A 27,868-nucleotide genomic window follows, 5' to 3' on the forward strand; every position below is an offset into this window, starting at 1 on the left:
TGAAGGAAGAGAGGAAAGTGATTGGTTCTCAGTGAATGTAGGTTTGCGGCAGGGGTGTGTGATGTCTCCATGGTTGTTTAATTTGTTTATGGATGGGGTTGTTAGGGAGGTGAATGCAAGAGTTTTGGAAAGAGGGGCAAGTATGAAGTCTGTTGGGGATGAGAGAGCTTGGGAAGTGAGTCAGTTGTTGTTCGCTGATGATACAGCGCTGGTGGCTGATTCATGTGAGAAACTGCAGAAGCTGGTGACTGAGTTTGGTAAAGTGTGTGAAAGAAGAAAGTTAAGAGTAAATGTGAATAAGAGCAAGGTTATTAGGTACAGTAGGGTTGAGGGTCAAGTCAATTGGGAGGTGAGTTTGAATGGAGAAAAACTGGAGGAAGTGAAGTATTTTAGATATCTGGGAGTGGATCTGGCAGCAGATGGAACCATGGAAGTGGAAGTGGATCATAGGGTGGGGGAGGGGGCGAAAATTCTGGGAGCCTTGAAGAATGTGTGGAAGTCGAGAACATTATCTCGGAAAGCAAAAATGGGTATGTTTGAAGGAATAGTGGTTCCAACAATGTTGTATGGTTGCGAGGCATGGACTATGGATAGAGTTGTGCGTAGGAGGATGGATGTGCTGGAAATGAGATGTTTGAGGACAATGTGTGGTGTGAGGTGGTTTGATCGAGTAAGTAAGGTAAGGGTAAGAAAGATGTGTGGAAATAAAAAGAGCGTGGTTGAGAGAGCAGAAGAGGGTGTTTTGAAATGGTTTGGTCACATGGAGAGAATGAGTGAGGAAAGATTGACCAAGAGGATATATGTGTCGGAGGTGGAGGGAACGAGAAGAGGGAGACCAAATTGGAGGTGGAAAGATGGAGTGAAAAAGATTTTGTGTGATCGGGGCCTGAACATGCAGGAGGGTGAAAGGAGGGCAAGGAATAGAGTGAATTGGAGCGATGTGGTATACCGGGGTTGACGTGCTGTCAGTGGATTGAATCAAGGCATGTGAAGCGTCTGGGGTAAACCATGGAAAGCTGTGTAGGTATGTATATTTGCGTGTGTGGACGTATGTATATACATGTGTATGGGGGTGGGTTGGGCCATTTCTTTCGTCTATTTCCTTGCGCTACCTCGCAAACGCGGGAGACAAAAAAAAAAAAAAAATATATATATATACACACATACTCACATACACACACACACACACACACATATATATATATATACATATGTTAGGGAGGTAAATGCAAGAGTCCTGGAAAGAGGGGCAAGTATGAAGTCTGTTGGGGATGAGAGAGCTTGGGAAGTGAGTCAGTTGTTGTTCGCTGATGATACAGCGCTGGTGGCTGATTCATGTGAGAAACTGCAGAAGCTGGTGACTGAGTTTGGTAAAGTGTGTGGAAGAAGAAAGTTAAGAGTAAATGTGAATAAGAGCAAGGTTATTAGGTACAGTAGGGGTGAGGGTCAAGTCAATTGGGAGGTGAGTTTGAATGGAGAAAAACTGGAGGAAGTGAAGTGTTTTAGATATCTGGGAGTGGATCTGTCAGCGGATGGAACCATGGAAGCGGAAGTGGATCATAGGGTGGGGGAGGGGGCAAAAATTTTGGGAGCCTTGAAAAATGTGTGGAAGTCGAGAACATTATCTCGGAGAGCAAAAATGGGTATGTTTGAAGGAATAGTGGTTCCAACAATGTTGTATGGTTGCGAGGCGTGGGCTATGGATAGAGATGTGCGCAGGAGGATGGATGTGCTGGAAATGAGATGTTTGAGGAAAATGTGTGGTGTGAGGTGGTTTGATCGAGTAAGTAACGTAAGGGTAAGAGAGATGTGTGGAAATAAAAAGAGCGTGGTTGAGAGAGCAGAAGAGGGTGTTTTGAAATGGTTTGGGCACATGGAGAGAATGAGTGAGGAAAGATTGACCAAGAGGATATATGTGTCGGAGGTGGAGGGAACGAGGAGAAGAGGGAGACCAAATTGGAGGTGGAAAGATGGAGTGAAAAAGATTTTGTGTGATCGGGGCCTGAACATGCAGGAGGGTGAAAGGAGGGCAAGGAATAGAGTGAATTGGAGCGATGTGGTATACAGGGGTTGACGTGCTGTCAGTGGATTGAGTCGGGGCATGTGAAGCGTCTGGGGTAGACCATGGAAGGCTGTGTAGGTATGTATATTTGCGTGTGTGGACGTGTGTATGTACATGTGTATGGGGGGGGGTTGGGCCATTTCTTTCGTCTGTTTCCTTGCGCTGCCTCGCAAACGCGGGAGACAGCGACAAAGTATAAAAAAGAAAAAAATATATATATATATATATATATATATATATATATATATATATATATATATATATATATATATATATCCCTGGGGATAGGGGAGAAAGAATACTTCCCACGTATTCCCTACGTGTCGTAGAAGGCGACTAAAAGGGAAGGGAGCGGGGGGCTGGAAATCCTCCCCTCTCATTTTTTTTATTTTAATTTTCCAAAAGAAGGAACAGAGAAGGGGGCCAGGTGAGGGTATTCCCTCAAAGGCCCAGTCCTCTGTTCTTAACGCTACCTCGCTATCGCGGGAAATGGCGAATAGTATGAAAAAAAAAAAAAAAAAAAAAAACATATGAAAAATGTAAGAAATAATTTAGAAAACTGAAACTTCTAGCTTGAAATGAAATGAAAAATGAATGTCACATAATGGTTCAACCTCTGGGTATGGAAAAGGGAAATGTATAATTTTTTTACACAAACGTCAATAGTAGTTTTCATCAATTTAACCACTTTATCATACTGCCTGGTCCACTTCTCTTATCATGAAACAGGAAATATTAGCTTATGATGTTTCTCAATTGACTTCATTACACAAAGTACAACCATATCTTGGATACATGAGGGTAGGTAGTTGGTCATCCGCCATATTAAAGCCTTGACAGACCAAAAATTTATCTGGACCTCAACTTCTCTAGTACATTTATGAAAAACACCTTTTTGCTTTCCATCTCTATCACTTTGAAAAAACAAACTCCCTTTGTTCTCATTTCAATGAAAGAATAAGCTTCAATGTCTAAGCTACATTTTTTCCGATTTCACTATTTTCTTGTCAGAGCACCATGTATGAAAACTATCACTCCAGTACACAACTATAAACATTTACTTCCCCTTTAAAAAAGTTCTGGGGAAGTGTGTCTCGATACACTGCGGGTCACTCTACCACCTGGCGAGGTTTGTGTTTCAATGGTTCTTAATTCTCAAACGTAGTAGCATCACTGGTGGGCGAAAGAACATTCTTGTAACCATAAGCGAGGATCACAGTCCGTGCAACTACTTGTACCACCAAGTCCAAGTATGTTCACCCGAAGCGGTTCCGTGCACCTTGATCCTACACAACTGCTTCTGAACATATTTCATAGAGTTGGGGTCGATGGATCCAAAGCTTCGAATGTAAAGTTCACACAGGTATTCCCAATCACCAGTTTTTTTTCAGCACACAAATACATAAGCTCTTCACCATTTCCATTCACAACACTAAATACACCATGTATACCAATTATACTATCAACTGCTTTACTCACCTTCGCATTCAAATCACCCATCACTATAATATCATCCGGTCTCGTGCATCAAAGCTGCTGACACACTCACTCAGCTGCTCCCAAAACAATTGCCTTTCATGATCTCTCTTCTCATGCCCAGGTGCATAAGCACCAATAATCACCCATCTCTCTCCATCCACTTTCAGTTTTACCCATATCAATCTAGAATTTACTTTCTTACACTTTATCACACACTCCCACAACTCCTGCTTCAGGAATAGTTCTAATATATATGCACATGAATATATTTATACTTGCTTGCCTTCATCCATTACCGACAGCACCCCACCCCACAGGAAACACCACAAATTCATGAAGGTGAGGCAGTGCCAGGAAACATACAAAGAAATGCCACATCTTTTCACACTCATTCTCTCGCTGTTGAGAGTAATGCACCAAAACCACAAATGAACTACTACTGTTTCTTACCTCTCTGTATTTCTGAGGTCCCTCCAGCACTTTAAGAGCTAAGAACTTTTTAAGGTGAGTAATTGTAGCTTGAGCTGAACAGCGGATAAATCTTCGCTTGAGAGGTGCCAAGGTCGGATATTTGCACTCCAAACAAATGTTAACCTAAAAATAAATACAAGGTATTTTACCACTGATTATAATTCCTTTTTCACTCCTACATGTACAGGAATCACCCTGTGAGACAAATGATAAGTAGCATGCCTCATTTAGTGATGTTTAGTGATTTCATCACAAAAAATACCTTATTATATATATATGGGAGATTATGCATTACACTTGGCAGTATTACATCAAAATAATCAACAATAGTGGTAAAACTTTAGTAGTCTGTACTAATAAGGCTGGCAAGCAAGCAAAAACTTACATTACAGAATGATTACACAAAACATATTAATCTATAAAAGTCAAAATAATTTACAATTAAACATTTCATCTCATCAAGTCTGCCTAGCCTACAGAAGTAATCACTGATCAATCAAATCACCCTGAGGTCATATGTTCTATACACCCAAGATATTGAATAAAATCAAGACCTTACATTAACTAAACTATTCATGAAGCCTATGAAATGTAACTTGCACATCTAACCTATGTAGGAAAATACACACAGTATTCAAATAACTGACCTGTTCATCCAACCTGTGGTAGTCTGTATCATTAACAGCTTTGTCATCCTGCTGTGGTTCCTCCTCATTAGCCTGGGGCAAGTCCTTGGGACAAACCTCACCTCGAGCACGGTAAAACTCTCGCTCACGTTTTAATTCATCTGAAAAAATATGTAAGCCTAACTTACTCACAAATATAAATGTTATTTACAAAATGATAAACCAAGCATTTATCTTTTCTCAATCCTATGAAAACATATTTGTGGAACTGTAACATGTACAGGCATTCCCAGCTTAAGGCTGTAAATATGTTCACAGAATGTGTTACATTATGCAAACTTACATTTGGCAAATTCAGTTTTGCCAAATACTTCCATTACATAAACTGGGGTGCATTCCAGGTCAATTTTTTAAACTTCTCTAAAATTACCACAATGTTGCCTACATGACTTTTTGGACTGTTATTGTATTCTGTTAGCTATACAGGAGCAATAATACAATAATAATTTTTACTTTACAACCGTAGGACTCCTTCATTAAAGGGCTCCTGAGGCTACTGCCCCAGAATCTTCCATTCATGGGTTCCTGCAGCCCTACAGCTGTACTACACTCAGTGACAGTGATAAAACCATACCAAAGCTAACTTTTCACCTGTGGCATAATGATAATCAGGAAGAGTCTGTTAACACCTAACTCCATAAAAAATTACAAAATAGGTGGTGTGTAAAGTTCACAGAGTAGGTGATGGTGGCAAGAGGCAGAGCCAATTTTTCCTGTTCTACTGGCAGAATGAATCATTTACAGTACACTTCTGTAAGATACGTAATCAAAATAGAGTTTTAAAGTGAAAAACCTTTTCTCTCTAGGTGTCCAGCAAGCTAAGAGAGGATCTTCACAGATCTTAGAGGGTTCAGAGCTATAATCCTCCTTTCTAGTAAGATTTATGCATCTCACTCTTCACAAACAGTATTTGCAGTGACAACAAAATCTTTTTAAAAATATTTCATTGCTTCTAGCAGCTTACCTTCCACATCATATGCTCTTAAGACCTTTCACAAAGCATCTCTATCAACCCTATCATATGCCTTCTCCAGATCCATAAATGCTATATACAAATCCATCTGTTTTTCTACGTATTTCGCACACACATTCTTCAAAGCAAACACCTGATCCACACATCCTCTACCACTTCTGAAACTGCACTGCTCCTTCCTAATCTGATGATCTGTACATGCCTTCACCCTCTCAATCAATACCCTCCCATTCAATTTCCTAGGAATACTCAACAAACTTATGCCTCTGTAGCTTGAACACTCACCTTTATCCCTTTTGCCTTTGTATAATGGCACTATGCATGCACTCCGCCAATCCTCAGGCACTTCACCATGATCCATACATACACTGAATTTCCTTACCAACCAGTAAAAAACACAATTACCCCCTTTTTTAATTAATTCTACTGAAACACCATCCAAACCTGCTGCCTTGCTGGCTTTCATCTTCCACAAAGCTTTCACTACCTCTTCTCTCCTAACCAAACTATTCTGATTGACCCCTCTCACATCACACACCACCCCAACCAAAACATCCTGTATCTGCCATTCTATCATCAAACACATTCAACAAACCTTCAAAATACTAACTTCATTTCTTTCTCACTTCATCACTACCTCTTACTACCTCCTCACTTGCCCTCTTCACCAATGTTCCCATTTGTTCTCTTGTCTTATGCACATTATTTACTTCCTCCCAAAACATCATTTTATTCTCCCTAAAGTTTAATAATACTCTCTCACCCCAACTCTCATTTCCCCTCTTTTTCAACTCTTACACCTTCCTCTTGACCTCCTGCCACTTTCTTTTATACATCTCCCAGTCATCTGCACTCCTTCCTTGTAAGTATCGTTCAAACACCTTTCTTTTCTCTTTCACTAACAACTATACTTCTTCATCCCACCACTCACTACCCTTTCTAATCTGCCCATTTCCCACGTTTCTCATACCACATGCATCTTTTGCATATGCCATCACTGCTTCCCTAAATACATCCCATTCTTCACTCACTACCCTCATGTCATTTGCTCTCACCTTTTCCCCTTATACACTCAATCTCTTCTGGTACTTCCTTACACAAGTCTCTTTTCCAAGCTCACTTACTCTCACCATTCTCTTCTCCCTAACATTTTCTCTTTCTTTTGAAAACCTCTACAAATCTTCACCTTTGCCTCCACAAGATAATGATCAGACATCCCTCCAGTTGCCCCTCTCAGCACATAAACATCCAAAAGTCTCTCTTTTACATGCCTATCAATTAACACATAATCCAATAATGCCCTCTGACCGTCTCTCCTACTCACATTCGTATACTTATGTATATCCCTCTATTTAAACCAGGCATTCCTAATCAACAGACTTTTTTAATACACAAATCCAAAAGCTCTTCACCATTTCCATTCACAAACTGAATACCCCATGCACACCAATTGTACCCTCAACTGCCACATTACTCAACTTCGCATTTAAATCACCCATCACTAACCTGTCTCATACACCAAAGCTGATGACCCAAGAGGGAAATGAACTGCTGGGCTGACTGTGGACCACTTGCCACAAAAAGGATTCATACCTATGTGCTAGACCTTGGGTTGCCCATATATGCATCCCAGTCAGCAATGCAAACTATGGAGCACAACAACTGAAGCTGGCCACCATTTGAGAGTTAGCAAACTAAATTACAAATAAGAAAACGAAAATGTGTACTGATCCATGGAATTTTCCTGTAAAAGCCAGTCTGGCAGCAGTCATCATGTCAGTAAAGAAGAGAAAACTTTACTGTCAGGCATAGCATCACTGTCAAGGTCTGTGGCTGGCCTAAGGCAGGCTCAGAATGAGCAAGCTGCCACTAAAATGGCTTAGTGGGTACCAAAGAGTGGGGAAAGCAAACACTTCCACATCATAAAAATTGAGGACTGGAAGGCCCTATTTTCCTTGAAAATATCCTTGAATCTCTCAAGTTCATGGGAAAAGTGCACAGGAAAGTAAAAAGTAGAAAAAGAGATCCTGGCATTTATAAGGAAATGAGATGAAAAAAAAAGATATTGTTAAAAGTGTCTGACAGAAATACACACAGATAAAGCACATCAGTCATACAAAAGCACACAATGATATATCTTTCTTTCATACTATTCGCCATTTCCCTGCGTTAGCAAGGTAGCGTTAAGAACAGAGGACTGGGCCTTTGAGGGAATATCCTACTCTGGCCCCCTTCTCTGTTCCTTCTTTTGGAAGGAAAATAAATAAATAAATATATATATATTTTTTTTTTATTATACTTTGTCGCTGTCTCCTGCGTTTGCGAGGTAGCGAAAGGAAACAGACGAAAGAAATGGCCCAACCCACCCCCATACACATGTATATACATACGTCCACACACGCAAATATACATACCTACACAGCTTTCCATGGTTTACCCCAGACGCTTCACATGCCTTGATTCAATCCACTGACAGCACGTCAACCCCGGTATACCACATCGCTCCAATTCACTCTATTCCTTGCCCTCCTTTCACCCTCCTGCATGTTCAGGCCCCGATCACACAAAATCTTTTTCACTCCATCTTTCCACCTCCAATTTGGTCTCCCTCTTCTCCTTGTTCCCTCCACCTCCGACACATATATCCTCTTGGTCAATCTTTCCTCACTCATCCTCTCCATGTGCCCAAACCACTTCAAAACACCCTCTTCTGCTCTCTCAACCACGCTCTTTTTATTTCCACACATCTCTCTTACCCTTACGTTACTCACTCGATCAAACCACCTCACACCACACATTGTCCTCAAACATCTCATTTCCAGCACATCCATCCTCCTGCGCACAACTCTATCCACAGCCCACGCCTCGCAACCATACAACATTGTTGGAACCAATGTTGTATAGTTGCGAAAAAAAAAGAAAAAAAAAAAAAAAAATATATATATATATATATATATATATATATATACATATATATATACATATATATATATATATATATATATATATATATATATATATATATATATATATATATATATATATATATATACATATATATATATATATATATATATATATATATATATATATATTTTTTTTTCTTTTTTTTTAAAACTATTTGCCATTTCCCACGTTAGCAAGGTAGCGTTAAGAACAGAGGACTGGGCCTTTTTTGGAATATCCTCACCTGGCCCCCTCTGTTCCTTCTTTTGGAAAAAAAAAAAAAAAGAGAGGGGAGGATTTCCAGCCCCCCGCTCCCTCCCCTTTTAGTCGCCTTCTACGACGCGCAGGGAATACGTGGGAAGTATTCTTAATCCCCTATCCCCAGGAATATATATATATATATATATATATATATATATATATATATATATATATATATATATATATATTCATTTATTTATTTATTATACTTTGTCGCTGTCTCCCGCGTTTGCGAGGTAGCGCAAGGAAACAGACGAAAGAAATGGCCCAACCCCCCCCATACACATGTATATACATACGTCCACACACGCAAATATACATACCAACACAGCTTTCCATGCCTTGATTCAATCCACTGACAGCACGTCAACCCCGGTATACCACATCGCTCCAATTCACTCTATTCCTTGCCCTGGGGATAGGGGATTAAGAATACTTCCCACGTATTCCCTGCGTGTCGTAGAAGGCGACTAAAAGGGGAGGGAGCGGGGGGCTGGAAATCCTCCCCTCTCGTTTTTTTTTTAAATTTTCCAAAAGAAGGAACAGAGGGGGCCAGGTGAGGATATTCCAAAAAAGGCCCAGTCCTCTGGTCTTAGCGCTACCTCGCTAACGCGGGAAATGGCGAATAGTTAAAAAAAAAAAAAAAATATATATATATATATATATATATATATATATATATATATATATATATATATATATATATATATATATATATATTTTTTTTTTTTTTGCTTTCTTGCTGTCTCCCAAGTTTGCGAGGTAGCGCAAGGAAAACAGACAAAAGAAATGGCCCAACCCACCCCCATACACATGTATATACACGCGCGTCCACACACACAAATATACATACCTATACATCTCAATGTACACATATATATACACACACAGACACATACATATATACCCATGCACACAATTCACACTGTCTGCCTTTATTCATTCCCATCACCACCTCGCCACACATGGAATACCATCCCCCTCCCCCCCTCATGTGTGCGAGGTAGCGCTAGGAAAAGATAACTAAGGCCCCATTCGTTCACACTCAGTCTCCAGCTGTCATGCAATAATGTCCGAAACCACAGCTCCCTTTCCACATCCAGGCCCCACACAACTTTCCATGGTTTACCCCAGACACTTCACATGCCCTGATTCAATCCACTGACAGCAAGTCGACCCCGGTATACCACATCGATCCAATTCACTCTATTCCTTGCCCGCCTTTCACCCTCCTGCATGTTCAGGCCCCGATCACTCAAAATCTTTTTCACTCCATCTTTCCACCTCCAATTTGGTCTCCCACTTCTCCTCGTTCCCTCCACCTCCGACACATATATCCTCTTGGTCAATCTTTCCTCACTCATTCTCTCCATGTGCCCAAACCATTTCAAAACCCCCTCTTCTGCTCTCTCAACCACGCTCTTTTTATTTCCACACATCTCTCTTACCCTTACATTACTTACTCTTGCACCTTTCTCTTGACCTCCTGTCTCTTTCTTTTATACATCTCCCACTCAATTGCATTTTTTCCCTGCAAAAATCGTCCAAATGCCTCTCTCTTCTCTTTCACTAATAATCTTACTTCTTCATCCCACCACTCACTACCCTTTCTAATCAACCCACCTCCCACACTTCTCATGCCACAAGCATCTTTTGCGCAATCCATCACTGATTCCCTAAATACATCCCATTCCTCCCCCACTCCCCTTACTTCCATTGTTCTCACCTTTTTCCATTCTGCACTCAGTCTCTCCTGGTACTTCCTCACACAAGTCTCCTTCCCAAGCTCACTTACTCTCACCACCCTCTTCACCCCAACATTCACTCTTCTATATATATATATATATATATATATATATATATATATGGTTTAAAAAAAGAGATATACATAAGTATACTTATGTAAGTAGCAGAGATGGCCAGAGAGCGTTATTGGATTACGTGTTAATTGACAGGCGCGCGAAAGAGAGACTTTTGGATGTTAATGTGCTGAGAGGTGCAACTGGAGGGATGTCTGATCATTATCTTATGGAGGCTAAGGTGAAGATTTGTATGGGTTTTCAGAAAAGAAGAGTGAATGTTGGGGTGAAGAGGGTGGTGAGAGTAAGTGAGCTTGGGAAGGAGACTTGTGTGAGGAAGTACCAGGAGAGACTGAGTACAGAATGGAAAAAGGTGAGAACAATGGAAGTAAGGGGAGTGGGGGAGGAATGGGATGTATTTAGGGAATCAGTGATGGATTGCGCAAAAGATGCTTGTGGCATGAGAAGAGTGGGAGGTGGGTTGATTAGAAAGGGTAGTGAGTGGTGCGATGAAGAAGTAAGAGTATTAGTGAAAGAGAAGAGAGAGGCATTTGGACGATTTTTGCAGGGAAAAAATGATATTGAGTGGGAGACGTATAAAAGAAAGAGACAGGAGGTCAAGAGAAAGGTGCAAGAGGTGAAAAAAAGGGCAGATGAGAGTTGGGGTGAGAGAGTATCATTAAATTTTAGGGAGAATAAAAAGATGTTCTGGAAGGAGGTAAATAAAGTGCGTAAGACAAGGGAGCAAATGGGAACTTCAGTGAAGGGCGCAAATGGGGAGGTGATAACAAGTAGTGGTGATGTGAGAAGGAGATGGAGTGAGTATTTTGAAGGTTTGTTGAATGTGTTTGATGATAGAGTGGCAGATATAGGGTGTTTTGGTCGAGGTGGTGTGCAAAGTGCGAGGGTTAGGGAAAATGATTTGGTAAACAGAGAAGAGGTAGTAAAAGCTTTGCGGAAGATGAAAGCCGGCAAGGCAGCAGGTTTGGATGGTATTGCAGTGGAATTTATTAAAAAAGGGGGTGACTGTATTGTTGACTCGTTGGTAAGGTTATTTAATGTATGTATGACTCATGGTGAGGTGCCTGAGGATTGGCGGAATGCGTGCATAGTGCCATTGTACAAAGGCAAAGGGGATAAGAGTGAGTGCTCAAATTACAGAGGTATAAGTTTGTTGAGTATTCCTGGCAAATCATATGGGAGGGTATTGATTGAGAGGGTGAAGGCATGTACAGAGCATCAGATTGGGGAAGAGCAGTGTGGTTTCAGAAGTGGTAGAGGATGTGTGGATCAGGTGTTTGCTTTGAAGAATGTATGTGAGAAATACTTAGAAAAGCAAATGGATTTGTATGTAGCATTTATGGATCTGGAGAAGGCATATGATAGAGTTGATAGAGATGCTCTGTGGAGGTATTAAGAACATATGGTGTGGGAGGCAAGTTGTTAGAAGCAGTGAAAAGTTTTTATCGAGGATGTAAGGCATATGTACGTGTAGGAAGAGAGGAAAGTGATTGGTTCTCAGTGAATGTAGGTTTGCAGGCAGGGGTGTGTGATGTCTCCATGGTTGTTTAATTTGTTTATAGGATGGGGTTGTTAGGGAGGTGAATGCAAGAGTTTTGGAAAGAGGGGCAAGTATGAAGTCTGTTGGGATGAGAGAGCTTGGGAAGTGAGTCAGTTGTTGTTCGCTGATGATACAGCGCTGGTGGCTGATTCATGTGAGAAACTGCAGAAGCTGGTGACTGAGTTTGGTAAAGTGTGTGAAAGAAGAAAGTTAAGAGTAAATGTGAATAAGAGCAAGGTTATTAGGTACAGTAGGGTTGAGGGTCAAGTCAATTGGGAGGTGAGTTTGAATGGAGAAAAACTGGAGGAAGTGAAGTGTTTTAGATATCTGGGAGTGGATCTGGCAGCGGATGGAACCATGGAAGCGGAAGTGGATCATAGGGTGGGGGAGGGGACGAAAATTCTGGGAGCCTTGAAGAATGTGTGGAAGTCGAGAACATTATCTCGGAAAGCAAAAATGGGTATGTTTGAAGGAATAGTGGTTCCAACAATGTTGTATGGTTGCGAGGCGTGGACTATGGATAGAGTTGTGCGCAGGAGGATGGATGTGCTGGAAATGAGATGTTTGAGGACAATGTGTGGTGTGAGGTGGTTTGATCGAGTAAGTAACGTAAGGGTAAGAGAGATGTGTGGAAATAAAAAGAGCGTGGTTGAGAGAGCAGAAGAGGGTGTTTTGAAATGGTTTGGTCACATGGAGAGAATGAGTGAGGAAAGATTGACCAAGAGGATATATGTGTCGGAGGTGGAGGGAACGAGGAGAAGAGGGAGACCAAATTGGAGGTGGAAAGATGGAGTGAAAAAGATCTTGTGTGATCGGGGCCTGAACATGCAGGAGGGTGAAAGGAGGGCAAAGAATAGAGTGAATTGGAGCGATGTGGTATACCGGGGTTGACGTGCTGTCAGTGGATTGAATCAAGGCATGTGTATGGGGGTGGGTTGGGCCATTTGTTTCGTCTGTTTCCTTGCGCTACCTCGCAAACGCGGGAGACAGCGGCAAAAAAAAAAAAAAAAATATATATATATATATATATATATATATATATATTTTTTTTTTTTTTTTTTTTTTTCCAACTATTCGCCATTTCCCGCATTAGCGAGGTAGCGTTAAGAACAGAGGAGTGGGCCTTTGAGGGAATACCCTCACCTGGCCCAATTCTCTGTTCCTCTTTTGGAAAATTAAAAAAAAAAAAAAAAACGAGAGATTTTCCAAAAGAAGGAACAGAGAAGGGGGCCATATGAGGATATTCCCTCAAAGGCCCAGTCCTCTGTTCTTAACGCTACCTCGCTAATGCGGGAAATGGCAAATAGTATGAAAAAAAAATATATATATATATATATATATATATATATATATATATATATTTATTTATTTATTTATTTTGCTTTGTCGCTGTCTCCCACGTTAGTGAGGTAGCACAAGGAAACAGATGAAAGAATGGCCCAACCCATCCACATACACATGTATTTACATACACGTCCATACACGCAAATATACATACCTATACATATCAACGTATACATATATATATGCACACACAGACATATACATATATACACATGTACATAATTCATACTGTCTGCCTTTATTCATTCCCATTGCCACCGCGCCACACATGAAATAACAACCCCCTCCCCCTGCATGTGCGCGAGGTAGCGCTAGAAAAAGACACAAACGCCACATTCATTCACACTCAGTCTCTAGCTGCCATGTATAATGCACTGAAACCACAGCTCCCTTTCCACATCCAGGCCCCACAGAACTTTCCATGGTTTACCCCAGAAGCTTCACATGCCCTAGTTCAATCCATTGACAGTACGTCGACCCCAGTATACCACATCGTTCCAATTCACTCTATTCCTTGCCTGCCTTTCACCCTCCTGCATGTTCAGGCCCCTGATCACTCAAAATCTTCTTCATTCCATCTTTCCACCTCCAATTTGGTCTCCCACTTCTCCTCGTTCACTCCACCTCTGAGACATATATCCTCTTGGTCAATCTTTCCTCACTAATTCTGTCCATGTGCCCAAACCATTTCAAAACACCCTCTTCTCCTGTCTCAACCACACTCTTTTTATTACCACACATCTCTCTTACCCTTTCATTACTTACTTGATCAAACCACCTCACACCATATATTGTCCTCAAACATCTCATTTCCAGCACATCCACCCTCCTCCGCACAACTCTATCCATAGCCCATGCCTCGCAACCATAAAACATTGTTGGAACCACTATTCATTCAAACATACTCATTTTTGCTTTCCGAGATAATGTTCTCGACTTCCACACATTTTTCAACACTCCCAGAACTTTCACCCCCTCCCCCACCCTATGATTCACTTCCACTTCCATGGTTCCATCCGCTGCCAAATCCACTCCTAGATATCTAAAACACTTCACTTCCTCCAGTTTTTCTCCATTCAAACTTACCTCCCAATTGACTTCTCCCTCAACCCTACTGTACCTAATAACCTTGCTCTTATTCACATTTACTCTCAGCTTTCTTCTTTCACACACTTTACCAAACTCAGTCACCAGCTTCTGCAGTTCCTCACACGAATCAGCCAACAGTGCTGTATCATCAGCGAACAACAACTGACTCACTTCCCAAGCTCTCTCATCCACAACAGATTGCATACTTGGCCCTCTCTCCAAAACTCTTGCATTCACCTCCCTAACAACCCCATCCATAAAGAAATTAAACAACCATGGAGACATCACACACCCCTGCCGCAAACCAACATTCACTGAGAACCAATCACTTTCCTCTCTTCCTATACGTACACATGCCTTACATCCTCAATAAAAACTTTTCACTGCTTCAAACAACTTGCCCCCCCCACACCATATATTCTTAATACCTTCCACAGAGCATCTCTATCAACTCTATCATATGCCTTCTCCAGATCCATAAATGCTACATACAAATCCATTTGCTTTTCTAAGTATTTCTCACATACATTTTTCAAAGCAAACACCTGATCCACACATCCTCTGCTGCTTCTGAAACCACACTGCTCTTCCCCAATCTGATGCTCTGTACATGCCTTCACCCTCTCAATCAATACCCTCTCATATACTTTCACTGGAATACTCAACAGACTTATACCTCTGTATATATACAGAAGCACAAGGAATGATCTTGTGATATCTAGAGCATAACCCAATGAATGAATAAACAATAAAAGTCATCTTTGGAACTTACCTTCTTGTAGCATGGGTACAAGCTTGCATACAATATCCTGCATAGTGCGATCAAATGAGATATAATTTAAGGGGTGTGACTGATGAATGACAATGTCACAAGTTGGACAGGTATTGCGTTCTTCCAGGTGCTTTACTAGACATGACTTGCAGACTGAAGATAACAGGAGAGAAATGTCTTAATAATTTGGAAAACAGCAAACCAATTAATTCATTAGAGATTAGTGCATACTCCCTATGATATCATACCAATGAATCATCAAAAACACAAATAATTTCTGAATTTCAATTCATGATTTATCTTCATATTCAATTATGGCTCACAGTAAATAAATCTTCTTTAAAGGTCAACACATAAGAACTGCACAACCAACATTAAACCACATAAGCAAACTGCTGTATTAAACTGTACGTTGTTTTATGAATACCCCTAACCAGTATGCTTAACTCAGCAAACTACCGTACTAAACTCTATGTTGCTTGACGAATACCCCTAACCCAAATGCTCATCTCAGCAACTACTGTACTAAATACTAAGCTGCTTTATGAATACCCTTAATCAGTATGCTCAACTCGGCAAACTACTGTACTACCTCTAACGAGTATGCTCAACTCAGCAAACTACTGTATTAAACTCTATGCTGTTTGTGGAATACTCTAAACCAGCATGCTTTACTCTGCAAGCTGCTGGACTAAACTCCTTACTGCTTAATCAATACTGCTAACCAGTATGCTTAACTCAGCAAATCACCATATTACATTCTAAGCTGTTTTATGAATACCCCTAACCATTATGCTCAATTACTACCACAGCTTTTACCTGTTCACTTATGTATGAATATACTAATTCAATGCCCATCTAACATGCTCATCTAAAGCCACTTGCATTCATAAACCCCCTACGCTGCATCAATTCTTGACAAGTATGTTAGTTAAGAATATCATATTCTTGGGTAATATAATTGTTACAATAAACTATCAGACAAGTAAAACTTGTATAAGCTTCAAACAAAAACAGATATTACACACGAAATTCACTTCTAAAGAGAGGTCAGATGACGTGAAACTATCAAACTTTACAAGTTGGGTCTGGTAATAAACAAAAACTGCTAAAGTTAACAAATGTCTCTGGTGGCAAAAAAAAAAAAAAAAGAATAAAATCTAACAATCAAATTTCCCTTCCACAGCCCTGGGCCATATGTGTAATAACAAATTCACTACCAAATGAAATTTGAACCCTTTACCTAGATCTCTTGTACATCTACAGTGCTCAATAGAGGAAACCCCATATAGATCAATGATCCATACTTTCATGCTAATAATTGATTTTAGTGAACTGTGTTCATTTGTCTAAGAAGTGTGGTTTCTGATGAGTATATGTCTCATAAGCTGGAATTTAAAACAAAGTTGGGAGGTCAGCTATTTGGTGCTTGTTAGGTATTTCAACATCATGCATTTTCTCAGTCATATTTGTTGAGAAGGGTGTGATCTGTGAGTAAAGTTACTGAAGTGTAAAGCAAGGGTATATGCTTTATATCTTTACATGGGGGTTGGGGGTTAGTTATAAAGTGGTCTGGGTGGGAAGGACTAGTCCTGTTACATAGAATTGGGTGCCAAGCATGTTAAGGTGGATCTGTTCTGTATTGGGAGGATCATACTTTCATTGTGAAGGTGTTGAAAGTTTGTGGTTACTAAGCAGCCAATGATTGTTTTGATTACACTCCTTGGCAGCCAATGATTTTTCTGAGTTCACTATTTGGTTTGCCACTTAGTTACATTTGCTTTTGAGAGGGTGGAAGAACAAGCAGATGAAGCATAGTTTAAAGTGGAGCAGACTAATTGTTTGTGTATGATATCAAGCAATTTTTTTTCTTGTCCAAATCTGGTGCCAGATAATGTTCTAAAGGCATTTAGTATGTGTGCTGCTTTTGTGTTTATGTTATTGGTGTGGGAAGTGAATGTCATGTGTGTTGTACATGGTGCCTAGAATGGTTGGTTCTGTGGAGAAACTGTCCATTCAGGGTGACTGGAGGGTATGAACTGGATTCATGTCTATCTAGGGTTAAAAGAATGATTGAAGACTTCTGTTGAGATGCAAACATTCTGTCTGGGTAGGCCATCGTTCCAAATGTGTACGGTAGAGTTGCATTTTAATGTCGCTATTGTGGTATTAGCGTCACGATGGGCTGTGAGGTCACCTTCCTACAAAAGGACCTTCATGTTCAGGTTTGCCAAAGTAATGGAAACCTGTAAAGGATGAGGTTGAAAGAAACTGGATGAAAAATCAGACCTCATCCCGTTAGTTTTTATCTATGAGACTACAAGAAGGCAATGGCATATGAGCAAAAAGCCAACAAAGGTAAATTGCCTCATCAAATTATGGATGCTGTAGAATGCATACAGAATGACCATGACATTGTTGGCAGAGCAACCCATTCAATGTTACACAGTTACAATGGATTTCAAAGCTGAAGGTGACCATCTTGAACATTTATTGTATACTGTAATAATGTAGAAATAACTCTCTCACTTCAAATACTCATAATTCTGTTACCACTGATGATCGAATTCATGTTTGCCAAACATTTCTAGACTGTATACAACCTCAAAATATAATGCTGAGGTAATGACATGGGACACCCTGTATATACATGAATGCTCCAAGGGCAGGAAGTATGCATATACATATACACAACATACTTTTTTCATACAGGTTCATACATATTTGCCATTTCCCACATCAGTGGCATAGCACGAGGGTCAGATGAAGAACTGGCCTCATTCACCCACATACACTCTCTAGCTGTCATTGTGATGTACCTAAACAATAAGCAGGCCCCACAGACCTTCCCTTGGTTTCACCCAATCACTTTATATGCCCAGGTTCAGCCCCACTGACATGTCATCCCATGAAAACCTCATCATTCCAATTTGTTCTATCCATTATTCACCTCATTCCCTCCTGCATGTTCAGGTCCTGAGCTTTAAAGCATCTCTCACTCCCATCTTCCACCTCCTCCTCGGTTTCCCTTTTCCTTCTTCCTTTCAATTCTGATAAGTCATCCTTTCCTAACTCATCCTCTCCATATGTCCAAACCATTTCATCATTCTCTCTTTAAGTCTCGCATACATAATCCTCTTACTGCCAAAATTCTCTCTTACCCTATCATTTCTTATTCAATCAACCCTCCTTATGGCACATAATGTCAACAAACATTTCATTTACAAGATTATCACCCCATCCTTTACATTTTTTCCAAGGCCCACACCTCACATCCATTCAGTATAAATGGGATTACTATACGATTAAACATACCTATCTTTGGTCTTAGAGACAAGGACCTCTCTTCACACAATCCTCAGTACTTAAGATCTTTGCCCACTCAACCACACTATGGCTCACTTCAGCTCCCATGGTGCAATTCACTGACACTCTCACTCCCAGGTACCAAAATTAATACACTTTCTCCAAGTTCTCTCCACTCAAACTCACACTCCAAATAACTTGTCTCTTTTCAGTGCTAAACCTAATAACCTTGCTTTTATTCAAATTAAACCCTATGATTTTCCTTTCACACACTCTCCCAAATTCAAACACCAGCTTCTGCAGTTTCTCACTTGAATGAGAATCATCAGCAAACAACTGACACCTCCTAGGCTTCTCCATCCCCAGCAAATTGCATACTTGCTCCTTTCCCCATGACTCTTGCATTTGCCTCCCTCACCACACCATCCTTAAATAGATTAAACAGCCATGATGACCCCAAACAGCCCTGGCAGAGACCAATCTTCATCTTGAACCAATCACCCTCCTGTCTACCTACTCTCAATCATGCCTAATTCTTTTGATAAAAACCCTTCTGTTTCTATTTGCTTTTCTCCCACAACTTCTACACCTTTCACAAAGCACCAAAACCAAACCTACCATATGATGTCTCCAGATCTATATATGGTACATACAAATCCTTCAGTTTCCCTATGTTCTCATACACATTTTGCTAAGCAAACACCTGATCAACACATCCTTTGCCATTCATGAAAACACACTGTTCTTCCCCAGTCTCATGTTCTGTGCATGCCACCACTCTCTCAATCACCACTGTTCCATTGAACTAACGAAGTACACTCAACAAACTTATACCTCTATAATCAAGCACTCATCTTTGTTCCCCATGCCTTTATACAAGAGCACTAAACAGGCATTCTACCAATCCTCTGGCATCTCACTGTGATCCATACATATGCTGAAAATCCTATGAAATCAATAACTCTGTCACCTTCTCTAATAAGAAGTTCAACTGCAATAATACTCACTTCAGCTGTTTTGCCACTTTTCATCTTACGAAAGGCTTTCCCCACCTCTTCCCTTTTCACTACACACTTGCCATGACTTTCTGACTCTGTATACCTCCCCAAACCGAACAGCCTACAACTGCCACCCTGACATTACACACATTCAACAGTCCTTACCTCTACCCACATCTTTAATGTTAGCAGAGATGGCAAGGGTAACTGAATACTCAAATCAAGGCCATCTCATTAATATGTGGTGTGTTATGGTTTGATTGAATACATAATGAAAGGGTAAGAGATGTGTGGAAATAAAAAGAGTGTGGTTGAGAGAGCAGAAGAGGGTGTGTTGAAATGGTTTGGACATATGAAGAGAATGAGTGAGGAAAGATTGACAAATAGGATATATATGTCTGAGGTAAAGGGAACAAGGAGATGCAGGAGACCAAATTGGAGGTGGAAGATGAAGTGAAAAAGATCTGAGCAATTGGGGCCTGAACATACAGGAGAGTGAGAGGCATGCAAGGAGTGAATTGTAACGATGCGCTATACTGGGGTCAACATGCTGTCAATGGACTGAACCAGGGCATGTGAAATATCTGGGGTAAACCATGAAAAGGTCTCCGGGGCCTGGATGTGGATAGGGAGCCGTGGTTTCGGTGAATTACACATGACAGCTAGAGACTGAGTGTGAACGAATGTGACCTTTTTTTTGTCTGTTTCCCTGGCACTACCTCCCTGAAGTATGGGGTAGCAATGTGTATATATACATATATACACATGTACATATTCATGCTTGCTTGCCTTCATCCAGTCACGGCGCTAACACGCCCCACAGGAAACAGCATCACTACCTCCTGCTTCAGCAAGGTAGTGTCAGGAAAACAGACAAAAAAGGACACATTTGCTCAAACTCAGTATCTAGCTGTCATGTGTAATGCACCAAAACCACAGCTCCCTATCCACATCCAGGCCCCACAAAACTTTCCATAGTTTATCCCAGATGCTTCACATGAAATGGTTCTGTCCAATGACAGCACGTCAACCCTGGTATACCACATCATTCCAATTCACTCTATTCCTTGCACGCCTCTCACCCTCCTGTATGTTCAGGCCCCAATTGCTCTATATCTTTTTCATTCCATCCTTCTATCTCCAATTTGGTCTCACGCTTCTCCTTACTCCCTCCACCTCTGACACATATATTCTCTTTGTCAATCTTTTATCACTCATTCTCCCCATATGTCCAAACCATTTCAACAAACCCTCTTCTGCTCTCTCAACCATACACTTTATATTTCCACATATCTTCAATGTATGTATGGATGATGGTGAGGTGTCTGAGGACTGGCAGAATGCATGCACAGTGCCATTGTACGAAGGCAAAGGGGAGAAAGGTGTGCGTTCAAACGGAGAGGCATAAGCCTGTTGAGTATTCCTGGGAAATTGTATGGGTGGGTATTGATTGAGAGGGTGAAGGAATGTACAGAGCATCAGACCGGGGAAGAGCAGGGAGGTTTAAGAGGTGGTAGAGGGTGTGTGGATCAGGTGTTTGCTTTGAAGAATGTGTGTGAGAAATACTTAGAAAAACTGATGGATTTGCATGTAGCATTTATGGATCTGGAGAAGGCATATAATAAGGTTAAAAGAGATACTTTATGGATGGTTTAAGAGTACATGGTGTGGGGGTAAATTGCTAGAAGCAGTGAAAAGTTTTTACCAAGGATGTAAGGCATGTTTACAAACAGGAAGAGAAGAGAGTGATTGGTTCCCAGTGAAGGTCAGTCCACGGCAAGGATGTGTGATGTCTCCTTGACTGTTTAAATTGTGTATGGATGGGGTGGTCAGGGAGGTAAATGCAAGAGTTTTGGAGAAAGGAGCAAGTATACAGTCTGTTGGGGATGAGAGGGCCTGGGAAGTGAGTCAGTTGTTGATCGCCAATGATACAGCTCTAGTGGCTAATTCAAGTGAAAAACTATAGAAGTTGGTAACTGCGTTTGGAAGAGTGAGTGAAAGGAGAAAGTTGAGAGTAAATGTGAATAAGAGCAAGGTTATTAGGTTCAGCATGGTTGAGGGACAAGTTAATTGGGATATAAGTTTGAATGGAGAAAAATTGGAAGAAGTGAAATGCTTTAAATATCTGGGAGTGGACTTAGCAGCAAATGGAACCATGGAAGCGGAAATGAATCACAGGGTGGGGGAAGCGATGAAGAATGTGTGGAAAGAGAGAACATTGTCTCGGAGAGCAAAAATGGGTATGTTTGAAGGAATGGTAGTTCCAACAATATCATATGGTTGCAAGGCATGAGCTATAGATAGGGTTGTATGGAGGAGGGTGGATGTATTGAAAACGAAATGTTTGAGGACCATATGTGGTGAGAGGTGGTTTGATCAAGTAAGTATATAATATCCTATTATATATAAAGTTCAGTGTGTGCTTTACTAACAAAATAAATCTTCTTGCTAGTGAATGTCTTTCAACTCACAAGTGTGAAGGCATTCAGTCACTGTGGTGGCATCAACCAAGTAGCCAGAGCATATAGCACACACAATATGCTCATTTAAAGTCCTCAGCTTGATTCTTCTCTCCATTGTTACCAGGAATGCATCTGTGTAGCTGAAAAAAATTACCAGAATATTCATATGCAAAATATAAGTAATTACAGACATGACCATATTTCTTATCTATTCATTTATTATACTTTGTCGCTGTCTCCCACATTAATGAGGTAGCACAAGGAAACAGGCAAAAGAATGGCCCAACCCACCCACATACACATGTATATACATAAATGCCCAAACATGCACACTTTTCATACCTACACATTTCAACGTATACATACATATACATAGACATATACATATTAACACAGGTCAAGAGAAAGGTGCAAGAGGTGAAAAAAAGGGCAAATGAGAGTTGGGGTGAGAGAGTATCATTAAATTTTAGGGAGAATAAAAAGATGTTCTGGAAGGAGGTAAATAAAGTGCGTAAGACAAGGGAGCAAATGGGAACTTCAGTGAAGGGCGCAAATGGGGAGGTGATAACAAGTAGTGGTGATGTGAGAAGGAGATGGAGTGAGTATTTTGAAGGTTTGTTGAATGTGTTTGATGATAGAGTGGCAGATATAGGGTGTTTTGGTCGAGGTGGTGTGCAAAGTGCGAGGGTTAGGGAAAATGATTTGGTAAACAGAGAAGAGGTAGTAAAAGCTTTGCGGAAGATGAAAGCCGGCAAGACAGCAGGTTTGGATGGTATTGCAGTGGAATTTATTAAAAAAGGGGGTGACTGTATTGTTGACTCGTTGGTAAGGTTATTTAATGTATGTATGACTCATGGTGAGGTGCCTGAGGATTGGCGGAATGCGTGCATAGTGCCATTGTACAAAGGCAAAGGGGATAAGAGTGAGTGCTCAAATTACAGAGGTATAAGTTTGTTGAGTATTCCTGGCAAATTATATGGGAGGGTATTGATTGAGAGGGTGAAGGCATGTACAGAGCATCAGATTGGGGAAGAGCAGTGTGGTTTCAGAAGTGATAGAGGATGTGTGGATCAGGTGTTTGCTTTGAAGAATGTATGTGAGAAATACTTAGAAAAGCAAATGGATTTGTATGTAGCATTTATGGATCTGGAGAAGGCATATGATAGAGTTGATAGAGATGCTCTGTGGAAGGTATTAAGAATATATGGTGTGGGAGGCAAGTTGTTAGAAGCAGTGAAAAGTTTTTATCGAGGATGTAAGGCATGTGTACGTGTAGGAAGAGAGGAAAGTGATTGGTTCTCAGTGAATGTAGGTTTGCGGCAGGGGTGTGTGATGTCTCCATGGTTGTTTAATTTGTTTATGGATGGGGTTGTTAGGGAGGTGAATGCAAGAGTTTTTGGAAAGAGGGGCAAGTATGAAGTCTGTTGGGGATGAGAGAGCTTGGGAAGTGAGTCAGTTGTTGTTCGCTGATGATACAGCGCTGGTGGCTGATTCATGTGAGAAACTGCAGAAGCTGGTGACTGAGTTTGGTAAAGTGTGTGAAAGAAGAAAGTTAAGAGTAAATGTGAATAAGAGCAAGGTTATTAGGTACAGTAGGGTTGAGGGTCAAGTCAATTGGGAGGTGAGTTTGAATGGAGAAAAACTGGAGGAAGTGAAGTGTTTTAGATATCTGGGAGTGGATCTGGCAGCGGATGGAACCATGGAAGCGGAAGTGGATCATAGGGTGGGGGAGGGGGCGAAAATCCTGGGAGCCTTGAAGAATGTGTGGAAGTCGAGAACATTATCTCGGAAAGCAAAAATGGGTATGTTTGAAGGAATAGTGGTTCCAACAATGTTGTATGGTTGCGAGGCGTGGACTATGGATAGAGTTGTGCGCAGGAGGATGGATGTGCTGGAAATGAGATGTTTGAGGACAATGTGTGGTGTGAGGTGGTTTGATCGAGTAAGTAACGTAAGGGTAAGAGAGATGTGTGGAAATAAAAAGAGCGTGGTTGAGAGAGCAGAAGAGGGTGTTTTGAAATGGTTTGGTCACATGGAGAGAATGAGTGAGGAAAGATTGACCAAGAGGATATATGTGTCGGAGGTGGAGGGAACGAGGAGAAGAGGGAGACCAAATTGGAGGTGGAAAGATGGAGTGAAAAAGATTTTGTGATCGGGGCCTGAACATGCAGGAGGGTGAAAGGAGGGCGAGGAATAGAGTGAATTGGAACGATGTGGTATACCGGGGTTGACGTGCTGTCAGTGGATTGAATCAGGGCATGTGAAGCGTCTGGGGTAAACCATGGAAAGCTGTGTAGGTATGTATATTTGCGTTTGTGGACGTATGTATATATATGTGTATGGGGGTGGGTTGGGCCATTTCTTTCGTCTGTTTCCTTGCACTACCTCGCAAACGCGGGAGACAGCGGCAAAAAAAAAAAAAAAAAAAAACATTCATACATGTTGCCTTCATCCATTCCTGCCACCAGCCCGCCACACATGAAATGACACCCCCCCCCCCCTCGTGCACATGAGGTAGCACTAGGAAAAGACAACAAAGGCCACATTCGTTCACACTCAGTCTCTAGCTGTCATGTGTAATGCACCAAAACCACCATATAGTATGAAAACTCAGCTCATACAGACAATTCCAACAGAATTATTGACACATAAAAAGCAGAGAAGTAAACGTCAAAAAATCATTCGAGGCACCCATAAATAACACACAGCTAACATCTTTAAAATGTCTCCCACTTTTGTATAATGAAATTCTCCTGAAAAATATTAGTTCTTCTAGGTCCTTGATATAACAGAAGCGTCCCTATAAACATTAGAGAGAAATATCCCATCAACCCTGTATGGTTATGAGAACAAATGAATGTTGATATCTATGAGTGCATAGCATCTCCAATCCTTGTCAGGTTATAAAATATACCATCATGGCAGTCCAAATACACTGAATTATAACAGTAAAATTGTGAAATATAATGACATGCATTTACCAAATATCATACAGTATTCATAAAATCATTATAAAAAGTTGTTTCATTTAGTAAAAAACATTTAGATATGGGTTTTGTTAAGAGTAAATTTTCCAGCAACAAAATCATTAAATCACCATATTCTTAAACAATAATATAATTAACCACATAACCTTACCTTACCTAACCTAAGGATGCGTAGTTACTGACATGATAATAATCCCCCCAAAATTGTGAAACCTGTTTATCACTAGTTTATGAGTTTATGGATATGGCAGTGTTAAGTGACTGCTACAAAGCGAACCAGCACTTCAGTGGTTGTCAAGTTGCACTCCTCTGACCCAGGTAGCTGTCTTTTCTTTGTGCTTCACCCACACGTATACTACTGGCGTTCTGTCCACAAACATATAATCTCTCCTTGTCATACAAGACACTTGACAACACTTAACTCACACAGATCATTCTTCGTAACTGGATTTTCCTGTGGTGAGCACTACGTGCTAGTCCTGCCTTTTGGCAAAATGGTAGGAGCTGTAGACAGAAATAATAGGTAGGAACATTTAGGCAAAAGCATTAGGTTTTAACATTAGGTAGTAGAAGTAGGTAAAAGTATTAGGTAGAAGTAGTGGTAGGAAAATTAGGTAGGAGCCTCTGCAAACACTACACTACAGTTGCCCTCTGCAGTAGCCTGCTAAGGATGAGACACTAAAGGCAAAAAGCAGCACAAGAGTTCACTAGTTATGGAAACTCTATTGCCATGGCCACCCCCTTGAGGGAGTTCCAGTTGGAACAGGCAACAGAGATACAGACAGATAGATAGATAGTAATATCAACAATCATTAACAAAAATCATACCTATGGATTTTACAATGATGACGTAGCAACAAATCAAATACACATCAAATATAATGCATGCAGAATTTCCAAAATCTAATACAAAAGCATACTACAGTAACTGGTATCCAAACAATTTTATATGAAATGTTTTGGTCAGCTCTTAATCCTTAAAGAAATTTTTTCATGAATCAGAATCAGAAAAAAACTTGCAAATTAAAGGATTGTAACAAAACATAATCAAAACAGCCTTCATGTATGAATTAATTAAACTGAAACAATCTTTGGCCCAGTCTAACCCATAAAGATAAGTCTTTTGGGCTAAATTAGACAAACATTTTTTGTCTCATTTAAGACCGCAGAGGACTGCATTCAGGGTGAGGAAAATATTCCATTTACAGAATATAAAGTAAACTAACATTGGGATTGAGGCACATTGTGGTCCAGAGTTTCCATATGGATGTGATTTTGTCTCACACACACACAAACACACACACACACACACACACACACACACACACACACACACAATACTTTGACTTCCTTAATACTTAATAGCTAACTTCACTTCTTTATGTGCTTTAAATACTAAAGAAGAAATCATTTGAGGCTATGATGCACCATAAACTTAAGTGATTCAAGGAAATCTGGACACATTTTTGGCGGCTGATAGTAACATGACAGAAGCAAATCAATGCAATGAAAAGCATGGTATACACAGAGCATCTACAATTTTGGTGTAAGCTTTGTGCTGTGCTCATTCTGCCTAAACAAAATATCAAAACCAAAACCACAATGGTTACTGTTAGCACCTCTACATTTATGGGTCTATCATTTACAATTCTGATCACTCACAGTGGGGTGAATCCATGCTTCCACATATCATTTGTTTCTCTATGCACCCAAAACACCTTGCCTTGCAAAACAGCAAAAAATGCAAAGCCTGGACCAAGAAGTGAACTTATTAGATCATCTGGCTAGATGCAAAAGTGCAGCATTAGTGGGATGCTACTATGGAAAAAATGAGTCTACTGGAAGGTATCCTACGGAGGATTAAGTATCTAGTCAAGTATCGCACTTAGTGTGCCCAAAAGTGCTGGTGGAGTGAATACCAGGTGAATACCCAGTATAGTGTCTTTTCAGACATAGAAAGAAATGAAGAGAAAGCTTTGTGTTGAATGAGGGTAAAAAAAAAAGTGCCTCTTAACTAAGTGGACCTGTGATATGGGAGAAGGCCAGGCATTTCTAAGATCATTTTCATCAAGCCTCAAAGGATGGAGGCACCAGTTTTACAATAGGATAGTATTAAAATCTTAAAAGACAGTACAACCTCCATAAACTAAAAGGGGAGAAACAGCAAAGAATTACTCACTGCAACTTAAGATTATACAAAAAGGAGGAGGAGGAGGAGGGATAAAGGATGGGGCAGGTCTTCAGTGCTGATGAAATTGGATGGTTCTGGAAAAAGATGCCATCTCACACCTTTCTGCTAAACAGGGAAGATCTGCTCTGAGGTTCAAGGAAGCTTAGGACCATCTCATGTTCAAGATGATGCTTCTGTACAAAACTATGAATCGCTGCACTCTCCATGGAAAATATAAGCATTATCTCTTTGATGGAAAGAGTTTTTCTGACTCCAAAGGAAGTGTGGAAGAGGAAACCTTTAACTCATTCTAGGGGATTTTAATCTTCCAGATATCAAATGTAAAACTACCTCAGGAGCAGAGAGTGAATCTGCTACACTTATCAACTTTGTTAAAGACAATTTTCTCCACCATACCATGACTGAACCACCAAAAGGAGCCAATATACTTGATTTAGTTCTTGCATCCCAAGAGTTCTTAGTAACTAATGCCCATGTTGGA

The 27,868-nt window shown here is 40.5% G+C and overlaps 1 protein-coding gene across 2 annotated transcripts in view; it reads right to left on the minus strand.

Annotated features, from left to right (window-relative positions):
* The window catches only part of l(3)73Ah (lethal (3) 73Ah), a 54,365-nt gene that overhangs the window by 8,427 nt on the left and 18,070 nt on the right, over positions 1 to 27,868 (minus strand). For both annotated transcript variants that reach the window (XM_071672275.1, XM_071672276.1), the window contains exons 3-6: positions 22,219 to 22,349; positions 15,444 to 15,596; positions 4,660 to 4,799; positions 3,992 to 4,135 (exon numbers count right to left, since the gene is read on the minus strand). In XM_071672275.1, coding sequence (XP_071528376.1) covers positions 3,992 to 4,135; positions 4,660 to 4,799; positions 15,444 to 15,596; positions 22,219 to 22,324 — 543 coding nt within the window. In that variant the 5' untranslated portion in view covers positions 22,325 to 22,349. The remainder of the gene's footprint in view (positions 1 to 3,991; positions 4,136 to 4,659; positions 4,800 to 15,443; positions 15,597 to 22,218; positions 22,350 to 27,868) is intronic.

The sequence above is a fragment of the Panulirus ornatus genome, chromosome 17 (genome assembly GCF_036320965.1).
Source record: "Panulirus ornatus isolate Po-2019 chromosome 17, ASM3632096v1, whole genome shotgun sequence".
Taxonomy (NCBI): Eukaryota; Metazoa; Arthropoda; class Malacostraca; order Decapoda; family Palinuridae; genus Panulirus; species Panulirus ornatus.